This window comes from Pezoporus occidentalis, unplaced genomic scaffold (assembly GCF_034315485.1).
Source record: "Pezoporus occidentalis ecotype Australia unplaced genomic scaffold, CSIRO_AGI_Poc_V1 ctg28, whole genome shotgun sequence".
Taxonomy (NCBI): domain Eukaryota; kingdom Metazoa; phylum Chordata; class Aves; order Psittaciformes; family Psittacidae; genus Pezoporus; species Pezoporus occidentalis.
In genome coordinates this window covers 2,471,345-2,484,644 of record NW_026914718.1, presented here as the reverse complement: position 1 = coordinate 2,484,644, position 13,300 = coordinate 2,471,345, and the positions used below count along the sequence as shown (strand labels likewise).

The 13,300-nt window shown below is 37.3% G+C and overlaps 1 protein-coding gene across 6 annotated transcripts in view; it reads left to right on the top strand.

Moving 5' to 3' along the window:
* Positions 1–13,300, top strand: part of CNTNAP2 (contactin associated protein 2) — a 1,014,729-nt gene that overhangs the window by 434,705 nt on the left and 566,724 nt on the right. For all 6 annotated transcript variants that reach the window (XM_062625371.1, XM_062625372.1, XM_062625373.1 and 3 more), the window contains one exon: positions 12,113–12,260. In XM_062625371.1, coding sequence (XP_062481355.1) covers positions 12,113–12,260 — 148 coding nt within the window. The remainder of the gene's footprint in view (positions 1–12,112; positions 12,261–13,300) is intronic.

Genomic DNA, 13,300 nt, shown 5'->3' with positions numbered 1-13,300 from the left:
AGCTGCTGAAAACAAGAATCTATCACTGTTGCTTTCTTTCTACCCTGCTTTGTTGTCCTGTCTAATGTATATTCTCTCTATTCTTCCCTAAGCAAGCTCAGAGTAACAGAGTAACAGTTGTGTTGTGTATATATATATGAGTGGGAAATGGGAATTTTGAATTAAAAAAAAAACAACATCTTATTCAAAGATGGATTGAACTTCTGTGACATTCTTCCTAAAAACTAGATACTCACCATGGCCGCTGATGTATTAACATGACAGCTATTTAATATTTGTATCAGTTATTCTAAGCAATCAGTTTGGATTGCACAAAAAGAAATGACAATTTTTAAATGGAAATATGAGCTATTGTGTTATCATATTGCCTGTATGCCTGAGTCACAGATGGAGACTGCCTGGAAGTTTTCTGTTACAGTACAATATAGCAATCCCAGCCAGATAATAATGCGTGATGTGAGTAATAATTGGAAACCTTTGGGTGATCCTATATAAGATATGGTCAAATGATGATGTCTAAGACAGTGACACAGCAAGAGAATGAATTCAACAGAAATGAATGGACACCTATGCTGTTGTTTTAGTCTGACTTTACACATCTATCGAGGAGGGTTTTAAATGAAAACCTCTACAGATTTTTCAAGCCAGATCATGTTGTCATTTTGGAAACTGTTCCAGACAAATTACTGGATTTACTTAATTATCTGATTATTTTGATGTTATGGAAGTATAGCCAGGGTTTTCTCATCTGTTTTGCCAGGTTCTTGCAAAGGAGGAGTTATCCATGATAATGAACTATTTTGTGATACATAACAAAAGATGTAATGAGATCCAGTGCCTAGATGAATGAACTAGACAAAGCCAAATTAGAAATAATGCCTACTGTTAACACCGAATATAAGTAGCCATTGGAGAGGTTCCATAGGAGTGTGATAGGTTCGATTTTCTATCACTTTCACTTTTGAATACAAGACCGAATAACCAAATGAATGTTGCACTCTTCCCCAGGCTGATAACTCATTACTTGAACTTATCGCATGGGAGTCGGTACTGTGTGTCTGCTGAACAGCAGACTAGATTATTATAATGCTCTCTTCTGGCCATGAAAGTCAATGAGTCTCTGTCTTTTGATTTATTTCTGGTTTTTTTAAGTGAGCAGGGCTGTAAAAACAGCTCATGGATTATTTTTGTTTGTTTGTTTTTAAAAGATCAGTGCATAAATAATAGCTAAATAATTCTCAGCAAGCACTTCTGTATTACCTATATTTTACAGACAGAATGAGTTTCAGAGACACTGGGCACAGTGTTCACACAGTAAGTAAGCAGCAAAGCACAACTGCCAGCAATCATTCCTGGCTCCTGTGTTTGTACTGTTACAAGTATTTACTGAGCGTTATCAAATGTCTGTAAAGATGTTTCCTGCAGGTGCCTTCTGCAGTCCTAAGGAGAAACATTTTGACAGCCTCTTATTTCTGAATATCTCCCACTTTGAGCATTTGCAAGTATGTTTTCAACATACACTCAAGCAGTAACTAAAGAAGTCTAGAAGGCAGGGAAAGTGAGATAGGAAGATCCTTCATAGAATCATAGAATAGTGAGGGTTGGAAAGGACCTTAAGATCATCAAGTTCCAACCCCTCTGCCATGGGCAGGGACACCTCACACTAAACCATGTCACCCAAGGCTCTGTCCAACCCGGCCTTGAACACTTCCAGGGATGGAGCATTCACAACTTCCCTGGGCAACCCATTCCAGTGCCTCACCACCCTAACAGTAAAGAACTTCCTTGTTCCTTTGTCTTTCTGTTCCTCCTTCCTAAAAGTAACCACAAAGTATTTTGGGTTTCTGCCGTGTTAATTGTGGAGAAAGGGATATACCAGACTAATAAATAGCAGGATGATCACAGTGTATTTACTATGAAAGCTGGTGATACCAAGAACACCTGCAGTTACTGGAAAGTGGCATTGTCAATGTGGCGTTGCTTTGGAAATAAGAATATGCAAGAAGATTCACAGTGTATATACCAGCCTTTTCCTGATTACTTTAGGCCTTTTTGCAGGAACAGAACTGCACTCCACTGTGCTGCTGGAAATCCTTGTCATGGGCAAGTAAATCGTGTAGGACAACCACTGGGCCTCAGTAATAAAGATCTTTGTACATCAGTATTTCCACCTTCTGCTTTTACACAAGCAGTAAAACGCATGAGGCTATTAATGGCACATGTGTTGTTGTACTGACCTCCAACTCTTCCTTTCCTTCAGTGTCTGTAGAGGCCCTCAGCTCTGGTCAGTGATAGATTCAAGAGACCGTGATGAAGTCACACAGAACTCATTATGTCACTGCCTCCTTGGTCAGGGAAGTTTCTTGTGTCCTGGCTGCCAAAACCCAATAAACAAGAATACCCAAGTCAGATAAAACTTCCCATGCCACATAAGGAAAAAAGAAGTTACTTGCACACAATTCGTGATGAATTGACTCTAAATGTTCAATCCCCTAAGATTTGTAACACAACTTAAAATGAAATTTAAGAAGTTTTTGTTGCAAGCAAGTAAGACCGTTAAATCACCTCACTGGTCATGTCATGAATAGGAAGGAAAAGAAGTGGACAGGTGATCAAAATTTTAAAATCCTTTCCACTTACAATTACTGTTTTCAAAATAGATTCACCTTTGCTGGTTATCAAACAAGGGGTTTATGTGGAAGCTCCTATTTCAGATGTCTATGGCTATTTGAGGGTTATTGACCTGAGACATGGCTATACAGTCACTTTCAGAATAGTACTTTGTGTGAACCTTAACACACCAGCATTATAAGGAAATTAGAGAAGTGTAGTATCTCTGTCAAAGGGAAAAATGTAATGCAGTTGGAAAAGAGGTAAGGGGGTGAAATTGATTATTTACTTCAGAACAAAAATAGCACCTTCAGTATCTCTTATTGTATTGTGGTCTCTTTTGGGAAGACATTTTACAGTTTACTAAATTCCCAAGGTTTCCAGTTTACAAGAGATTACTCCTTACTCAAAATTCCTGATGTGCATATCAGGTGCTTTTAGCATGAAGGCTGATTTGGAGACACAAGTATTCTGCAGCCCTTCCAAAATCTGTCACTTTCATCTTAGCAGGAGGAAAAGAGAATAAGAAGTTAACTCAAGGAAATCCCTTGAAGAAAGAGGCAACTTGTAACAATTCAACTGTTCTGTTGTCCTTTATAAAATAATCCTGCGGCTTTTTGGTAGCAATTCAAAAGGCGGAGTGGTAAAACTGCCCTTATTTCCCCAGAAAGACTAACAGCTTTTAGATGCAAGTTGGCATACAGGCAGACGTGTTTGAAAGCTGTCACAAACTGATTCTGCCTTTGGGGATTGCTTAGTAATATTCCTTTGATCAGTTTGAAAGGAGTATTCTAAAGTGTCCTACTCCAGGTATTCTTTCTGAGGAAGGAATTTTGTGCTTGCTTGCAATTTTTCTTATGACATTGCATTTGGAGCCCTTTTAGCCTTGTACTTTGTCTTAGGAAGGAGCCACATCCTTTTCATTGATGTTTCCCTTACTTACATTTGGTTTAGATTTTTTGTGTATATTCTGGGCCACAATCTAATTTAAATCTACCTTTTTAGTTTAAAGCCATGACACGAAGTGCAGGGGGTGTGGAATGACATTGCTGAGTTTGTGCCTGCCTCTCAAAAGTGCACTCACTATATCAGACTCAACTTCTTTGTTTGCAATTTCTTATAAGTAACCCAGTCAAGTAGCGGAGTTGTGTAGAAGAGACACAAGAAGCTTTAAGACCAGGCTGGAGTACAAGGAATAAATACTGTTGTTCTGAAAATCACTTAAAAGCTATTCAAAAAGCATCAAAGTGTGTGAAAATTGACATGTACATCAGTATTAGGAAAAAAAAAACCCAAGGATGGACCACACTGCTTTCCTCTGTGCTTGTCTTTCTCAACGTGAGAAATCCTGTTACTATTGAGCTTTGTAGCCCAGCAGCCAGTGATCAGATAGCTGTTGTTACTATTTCAGTAATGATTGCAGTTGTGTTTCGTTAGCTTGAAAACACATTCTGCCTGTCTCTTTCATTCTGCAAAAAAAAGTAGCAAAATTAATTCTTTGTCTACTAATGAATCTCACAACTCCCTGGGAGAAAAGTAGTTTTTATTCTGTCTCTCTGACGGTTTACTGTTCACACTGCTTTTTGTGTTCTTTGTATTTTTGTGTTCTTTGTATTTTTGTATTCTTTTTCTTCTATCATGAATCAGTCATGAACCAAGTTTTGGAACTAAGTTGTTGATTATATTGTCCATTTTGTAGAATACATTTACGTTATACCAGGGGAAAACTATGGTTTACTATGTCGCCAGTAAAGACTAGTAAGCTTTTCATTTAGTTTCTACCTCCTCCTTTGCTTCACCGACCACAAAAGGCTCAGGCTTCTAATTTAGGCACCCATGTGAATACATGACTAAGTGCTTAATAAGTATTATTTTATTTTTACAACCCTATAAAACAAATTAAGTTTTATCCCCTATTTTACATGTGGAACTGAGACAGTGAAAGATTAAGTCAAAAGTACCAAATCATTTTGCGTTCCTGGGAAACTACACTAAGTGCCACTGCAAAGTGTTTTGCAACTTGTCTAGCATCCGACTGGAGCTGTCACAAAGAGAGTCCAGCTCCTGTGCTATAGGACACAGCTTATGTGTCCTTAATGGAAGACAGTCCTTTCCCATCTGGCAGTCCATAGGTTCGCGCACTACACATGTGTCAGTTTCTCATGCAAATAAAGGAATTATCTTGAAGATACCAGTGTTATTCATAATGAAACCTCATCTTATCCCTGGAGTGGGTCTGTCCTGTGACCTGAAATGTCTCAGAGTTAAACTTTGTTCAGTTTAGTTAGGACTAAGAGCAAGTTAATGATTACTCCCCAATGTGTTTAGAATTTTTTACTAATGATGCAGTCAGTCAATCTTGACAGCAGGGATGTAACATTCAGTGGCTGGAAGGATGTGTTTTCACAAATTAAATCTAAATGTAAATACTGGGTCTTAAACCTTGGGAACAAATCAACAAAGACAAAGACTTTGCTCGGCAAAGGGAAATTCCAGATTAGGCTCATCTGGGTTTTGTTTGTTGAATATAGATGCAGTTAAAGAGGACAAAACCATGCTAAAACCTCAAGGTATTGCAACCTCAGTTGTTTAGGGTATCGGGATGGATAATGACAATTTTCTGTTCGAGTATTATATGAATCTCTGGGGAATAAATAACATGTAATTATGGAAATAAATGATTATCCTAATGCTATTCAGGAATTCATTAAGACTCAGCAGCAAACAGTACTTCTACTAACAGCGTTGACCTTACAACCCTAATGTTATTTTAATATTTGTTGTGTATATTTTGGGTTTAAAGAAAAACTTAAATTTTCACCATTTTGTGTCATCCTGAACAAACTCAACATGGTTCAGCATAGGGGTTGAAATTTGTTCATGATGCAGATCTGCAAATTACCTGTTAACTTTGTGAATAACATTAGTAGAAGTTTTTAACGTCATGTTCAGTGTCCACACCAAAAGGGAAGCAGATATTTGCTGGTGAACTATTTGGCACATCTCTGCAATATTATGTTCAATTTCAGGATGTGGAGAAGTGACTCTTGGTGTCTTTGCTTTGATGCCATCTGTGAAGTCCTGTGAAGTAAAACGGTTTATGTCCTCTTGTTCTCAAGTCTAAAGGTTAGGTGAATAGAATCACAGAGTGGTTTGGGTTGGAAAGGACCTTGAGCTTATCCAGTTCCAACTCCTTGCCACAGTCAGGGACATCTTCCACTAGACCAGGTTGTTCAAGGCCTTGTTCAACCTGGCATTGAACACTGCCAGGGATGAGGCATTCACAACTTTTTTGGGCAGCGTGTTCCAGGGCCACCTCATAGTAAAGAAATTCTTCCTTATATCTAACCTAAATTTCACCTGCTTAAATTTGAGCCTATTACCCCTTGTCCTGTCACTACAGGAATAGGGGATTAAGTGGATTGGCAGGGGAATAAAAGTAAAACCCAAAACCAAACCAGTCCATACAGATGTGCATTCTGAGATGTCCTACCTCAGATATTCATGTGATAAAAAGTTAACAAAGAATTGCTGTTCTGTCCTGGAAAGCAGTCACTTTTCTTAGCAAAATGCACTGCTATCTTGTTAATGTTTCTCATAAAAAGGTATGTGAACAATTTGTATGTAGAAGTGTGAGAAAAGGAATTCATTGTTGGGTTTGGGGTGTATAAGCAAGATGAAAAGGTAGTTCTTTGTGATTCTGGCTTTAGGCTTCGTTACTCGAGATAAATTAAAGAAAGACAATATCCCATAATTGTGTCAGAGGAGAAGAGAGCATCTCACTTGCAGCCAGTTAATATTAATCATGTTCTGTAAACACTGATTGTGCTGGTGATTTCTTTTGTTTGTTCATTTGTTTGTATGTATTTGTTGTGATTTTTGAATAAAACCTACAAAAGGCAATCACCAAGTTAAAGCTCACTGACAGATAGGAATATGAAATCTGTATTTGTAATTTCTGTTTCAAGTATCTGAAATTATATCCAGGGCATTGCACTTTGCTCCGTGATTCATCCAGTGCTCTGTCTCCCAAGTTTTAAAAATGTTGTCTAGAAATCAGTGTACAAAACTGAAATCTCTACAGTGAACAGAAGACGGAATTGCCCCTTAGAGATTTCTTGGGACTTCGGGATTTCTTGAGGCCCTTGTTAAAACAAATGTTCCTGCAAGGTGAGGCCGGGTTCTCTGTAAGCCTAGCAATGGTTAAGCAGGCTACATAATGTTAGTGTATTTTTTATGAAAGCCAATAATGTTATGTTGATGAATCATGTTGTTTTGCTGGGAGATGTGAAAGGGTAAAAGGCAGTAAATACAGCTTTTGGTATTGTTCTTTGAATGTAGTGATAATTACATGATACTATACATCTAATTATGATGCATACGTAGAATTACAGAATCACAGAATGGGTTGGAAGGGAGCTTAAAGATCATCTAGTTCCAACCCCCTGCCATGGGCAGGGACAATACACACATGGTTAGAATATGTTTTTAGTAAACAAAGAATTTAATCCTGAAAGTAAACCCTCTGGGAATCAGTAGAGAATTTAAGGGAGGAAGGTGATATAAATTACGGGGCTGTTTAAAAATTCTAGGAAATACTTTGGGCACAGAAAAAATGGGTATTCAGTTGCATTAAAAGTCTGTTACTAAATGTTCCTTACTTTGAGTATGTGACTAGTTTTCCAGAAATTGGTGGTGCTGCACTTGTTGCATAGGTAACTTGCTTGACAGATGCGTGAAGGAAAGGGTGTAGCTGACTGTGCTGAAATTGGAAGTACTAATACCGCCGATGGTAGAATCAAGTTATATGAGCACAGAGTACTGTCAGCAGGATTAGAATGTTTAGTTTATTGACATGTTGTTAATCCTGAGCTCTTAGGAGCTGTGGTCATTTTATAACAATGAATCTCAAATATGAGATTCAGCACTTGTTGAAGTTCCCATCTGAGGGTTTAATCATTTGGGATAAGGGAAATACCTGTTACAGCTTTTAGTGCTTTCAGATACTGTTTTTCTATGTTACTAACTTACATTACTGTGTGAGCTGATTATAAAAGATGCTATAGAAATGTTTTGCTTTGAAAATTCTTGCTTTGCTTTGGTTTAAGGGTGTGCAAGCTGTAGAGTTACCAATTCTGCTGTTCAATAGAGGGAATGAAGAAATGGTTCTTCAAGCAGGACTACTGCTTCGTATCACCTATTCTCACTGCACATGGCACTAGGAAATGAAAGTACAGGAATGTGTCAAAACTGAGCTAAATAGACCAAACCCAAATTTCTTGCTTTCTGACCCATTCAGGTTGTTTTGTTTTTTTTTTTCCTGCTGATTTCCTATTTTTCTTTCCTTCTGCAACTGGTTTTCCTACCAGCTGTTGTTCTTAACTTTTTCTCCCTCCCCTTCCTCCTTGAAGTTAACCTCATAACATTTTGCTTTACCCAGTCCTTTTGTTCTCACTGTTTCAGTTTCTGTAGTATATTTGGGCTGGATTTTCATAGGTATCAAGCAGAGAAATGTTTGAGCAGGTAATTACAGGTTGGCTTCATTGTCTAATGGCAGTTAAGAAGTTTGTGGGGGTTTTTGGAAATGTTCAGTCAGCTTGTGCAGAACCAGTACGTGGTAGGAATTTTTCCAGGGCTCCTGGATTTGCCCTGCCTTGCTCTGCTGAGTACGTTTCTGCAGCAGTGCAGGCGAGAGCTCCCAGCACGTAGCCTGTCCTACTCCGCTCCTCAGTGGTGCAGTCTTGAGAACTCAAGGGAACAACAAAATTTTCCAGGTTTTCTGTGCTATGTGGGCAGAGGGCTGCAGCCATACACAAAGCTGTCAACCTCTCAAAGTTTGTCATCCTAGGTTTTGAAAAAGTACTTGTTTGGAATTTGGGGGATATTCTATAAAATGAAAGTCATAAGATTAGCCAGCTCCACCTTGGAGCCCTCAAAGAAAACCCACTGATGTTTCCCACAGACATCTCCTGTCTTTCTGTGGATGTTTCCATTATGTTTTTTAATACTGTGCTTTTATTCATGTGGTTTTACATGCAAATCCTGTTCCTGATTAGGAGAGCCATTTATAGAGCTGTAGTGCCATAGAACATAGACTGTAGTGTTTTCACTGTTGCTGTGTCAAAATAAAGATAAAGCCTAGGTGATTTTCATAAATGCAGACCCTTTGCTTAAAATGCCAGTGGCAAAATATGTCTGTCAAGTATAATAGTAAGTATGGAATTAATGAAAAAAAAATGCTAGTAATTAAATAAAGTTATGAAAAACAAGACAGTTTCTCATCCTCCTAACTGGAAATGTCATCCTACTATTCCACGCATTGCCCTATTTTTACATCACCCTACATACATTAATTTTTATACTTGCTAATTACTAGTACTTCTAAAACTTGAATAAATCACTAATTTCAGTGGAGAACTCTTCACCTGTAAGTCAGATGAAGAATTAATCTTCCCCTTAAGCGTGTTAGGCTCTCTGTTATAGAGGGGGTGATTTTCTGGGAGTGAAGCGTCTTTTTCTTTCTCTGCTTCACTAAAGGGCTGAAGGATTGCAAACACCCTTTTGTTCATTTGGTTGAGTATCTGACCAACATTCTCTCATTCTTCTTCAGTTAAAGAAAGCTTTCACGTTCATTCACTTAATAACATTTCATTCAGCTTGAGCTTCCTTACTTCTAACAGAAACTTTTACTGCAGAGAATTACTTTTTAATCCTTTATTCTAAAAGGTGATCAAAGCATTTTCCCAAAAAGAGAATTTGTACTTCTGTATCCATAAAGTTGAGGACTGAATGCTATTGCAAAACTGTAGTCTTAGAGGAAACTAAACCCATTTTTGTCAACTTTACCTAAATAATTCTATTAAGCTGTATATTACTTTACTGCAGTACTGCTAGAAATTTATGATTTAGCATTAACATTTCTATTTATTGATGGAGAATATCATTGTTCTGTAAATATGGAAACAAAACTGAGTCTGAATCTTAATTTCCCTAACTTTTCTTCCAAATTTCACAAACTTACCTTCACTTCTCTCAGGTCTGTTATGGAAAGAAAATGATACTGAATGTCTTTACTGTGTCTTCATGCACAGTATTGTGCTTGAAGCATGTTGATAAAACCAAAATGAATTTCAGAGATCATGCAGCTTTTTGCTGCTGCTTCTGCTGAAGGAAGCTCCTGTGCCAAAGCTTTTTTTCTTAGCTTAATTAATTGGCCCATTAAAAGATATTATCTGTCCTATAAACCTGCCCTGGTAATCTTCTAAAAATACTTGGAGCTGAGCAATTTTTACTCCTAAGGAAGCAAAAGACTTAGTGAGTACTTCTGAAAACTCTGCTCAACTTCTGTTCAAAAGCAGTGTTTAGAAAGGATTTGGGGGCATATTTTCTTTCCTTTCTTCACTCCTATTATTTTGCTGTCCTGTGGAGCAGTGCCTTTGAGAAAAGTGGTTGTAACTCAGAACACTCCTATCTTTTTATTGTAATGTGAGCTGAAACTTAGAGCAGCTTACAGCAGTCAGTATCCAGTACAGGCTGAGAAATGACAGTAGGTTTTGAAGCTGAGCTGGTGAGACAGTGCTACCTGTCTTACGACACGTGAGCCATTTTGGTCATTTTCCCAGATTAGGTTAAAGAAAAACCATGTTAATTATGAAAACCAGACATATCTGTCAATAATACTTCAGTGAGTTCATGAGGTTAATAATCTGAAGAAAATTGTTTAATTTATACACGTATTTCCACTTTGTTCTTAAAAATAGTTTCTAAGGGAATTTCTTATTGTGTATTTATATATTTATTTTCTTTTAGCCAGAGATTCACCCCCTGATTAAAAAAGATTTTCTATTAGAGCTTTGGGTCTGAATTATACTTTTAAATCTTATTAGACTATTTGTTAACAAAGCAAAAATGAAAATTGTAGAAACTCAATTCTTCATGAAAACTTGCCTTTCTGAGTCTACGTACAAATCTTGATCAGAAAAGGACATTTTACAGCAATAGTACGTGATGTACAAGCTCTTGTAAATTGATTTCTTAGCCTTTCAATGATGGATTTTGGCCTGATGTTTGCATTATCCACAGAGCGTGTGTTACTGTACCACATTTATCTAAATGAAAGCTGGTTTTAAGGGGTATTGTTCTGTTGGAGACCAATGGAATGCATTTTAATAGTCTGGGAAACTAATGACAGACTGCTCCATACACTTTTGACTGTGTTTATACATTTAGCAAAGTTTGCTGGATCATATACTGATTGAAACCCTCAAAATGTCAAGTACTTGCTGGTTGTGGCTCTAACTCATTCTGACAAAGGACTGGTAAAGCACAAGTCAGGGCACAAAGTTTGGAGAGCTACAGAAAATCATGCTTATTTTGAGGATTGGTTTTCATCAATTATTTAATCAAATAGTATAGGAAATATCATGCCCACCTGTATTCAGCTTCCTTATCCCTTAATACATTTAGCAAACTAAACAAACGAACCCCAAAACAGCCATCAAAAACCTGCATTGAGATGTTTGCTAAGATTAGGCCAAGAATGACAAAATTAAGACATGCCCAAACAGAAATTGCTCTTGAAATGGGGAGCATTACCTTGCATATTCACTAGAATCTGTATTTTTTAAAGGACCAAACTCTTTATTCCCTTCATGAAGTTCAGTGATTCCTAGAACAAGGCTAATGTAGTTATTCAGATGGCAGGTGTGTAGATATTACTACTGACGATATTTCCTCTGTAGTAAAAATACCTTTGCAAGTGAGGGTGCACAAAAACATCCATAAACTGACAAAAGTAGTAACTAATAGGTGTTTACCTTTAAGCTTGATGCTATGGAATATTGTACCAGTAGATACAAACCTACAAACCAAGTGCTAAATATTTGCTAAATTGATTTTCAAAACTCCCTTGAGACCTCTTCATCCTTTCCTCATTTCTAATTTTATTGACCAAAAATATGCTGTGCTGTGAGTGACAGCTATGGATAGGAAAGAAACGACACTCACTTTCCAGTGTGTAATATATCAAAAGTAAAGGAAGATTTTAAAATTCATAGGAATTTGTGAAATCAGAGGGGTCCCTGTCTATTTTAGGAGGAAAGTTATTTCTGTGTTCATATTTGCAGAAAAATGACTAGTGCGTGTAATCTTACTGATAGAGGATGAGTATCTTCTCCAGAAACCCTCCTCTTGGACAATTTTATTGACATGTTAATAACTAACAAATTAGTAATGCAAAATGGATTACTGTCTTACCTAGCAGCAGCTAGCCCATGAATTCAACATACGTATTGTGGATGAAGAGGTCTCGATGCTACCGTTTGGGTATTGTTGTGAAATTTTAAATCAACTCATAATTTGGTAACTATCAGAGAAACATGTAAGCCAAACTTGAGTGTGTCTTAGACACTCAAAGGACTTCACTATGTAGTGTTTTCACCTTTATAGCATGTGCGATAGAGGTATAATACAATGATTTTGTTTTTCTTCTTCTTTTCTTTAGGCATTTCCTGGAAATACAAACTCTGATAGTGTGGTCCGGCATGATTTGCAACATCCTGTTATTGCTCGCTATGTACGGATAGTTCCTTTGGACTGGAATGAAGAGGGACAAATTGGGTTAAGAATCGAAGTCTATGGCTGCTCCTATTGTAAGTTTTCCTATGGTCATACTTTCTTTTTCCCCTAAAGAGAAAAACCTGGGTTTGGATCTCAAATTAAATCTGAGTCTCAAGTACTTCTGCGTAGATAGGTTAAGATGTTCTGGGTTTGCTAGTTATATCGACCAGGGCTTCATGAAATATTTATTGTAACCTTAACTCTGGGTTGCTGGTTTGTTCTCTGGAAGATGCAACATCGGAATTCATGATAGCGTTTTCAAGTTGCTCCTTTTGATCTTCACGCTTTCTCTTGCAGAAGACTTAAACTATTATATAAGCTTGGAGAGGCCAGTTGAAGAAAACACAGTATTCAGAGAAATGTTGAGTCTTGAAGGGAACAACTGGGAAACAGAGCATAATTTATTGCCTGGTACTAGAGATAAAATTCAAGCAAGTAGCTAAGAAGTCTCTTGGAGTAGCTCACATTCTCTAATGCATGACATGTTTTTCAGAGGTTTTTCCTTTAGTATTTGACTATGACATTAGGATTTCTTTTGAAATCCAGATGAGCAGTGGTACAAATGCTTCTGAAGTTCAGAGCAGAACTGATTATGTTTTAGAGAAAAGCAAAGGTAGTTTCTAAATGCCCTCCCTTGACTTCAATCTAGCCAGCATTTAAAGAAAGTCTGCAAACCTGCAAAAGAGTAAGTGACTGATGTCCTATTTCCAAGTATGTATTTTCTAGACAGTATTGTGGCTTTGTTGGTGTTTGAGCTGGAAGGAGCTATTTGAGTTTTGTCTTTCAGTAACCAGGTATTTAGAGTAGGGTGAGGAGCACAGATCTGGAAGTCTTCAGACTTCACTGTGTGACTTAAGGAATGCGGGATCACTCTGCCATGCTAACTAGCAAAAAAGAAGAACACCTTGTGATTTCAGTTGTTTTTATTTGGACAGATAATCAAAAGGCTATATACATAATTTTAGCACTAGTAAGAACCATGAAGAATAGAGTTTTGATAACATTTTTTCAGTTTCTATGCAATGAAGGAAAGCCTATTTTAAAAATGTTTATTTAACCACAGAGATGTATT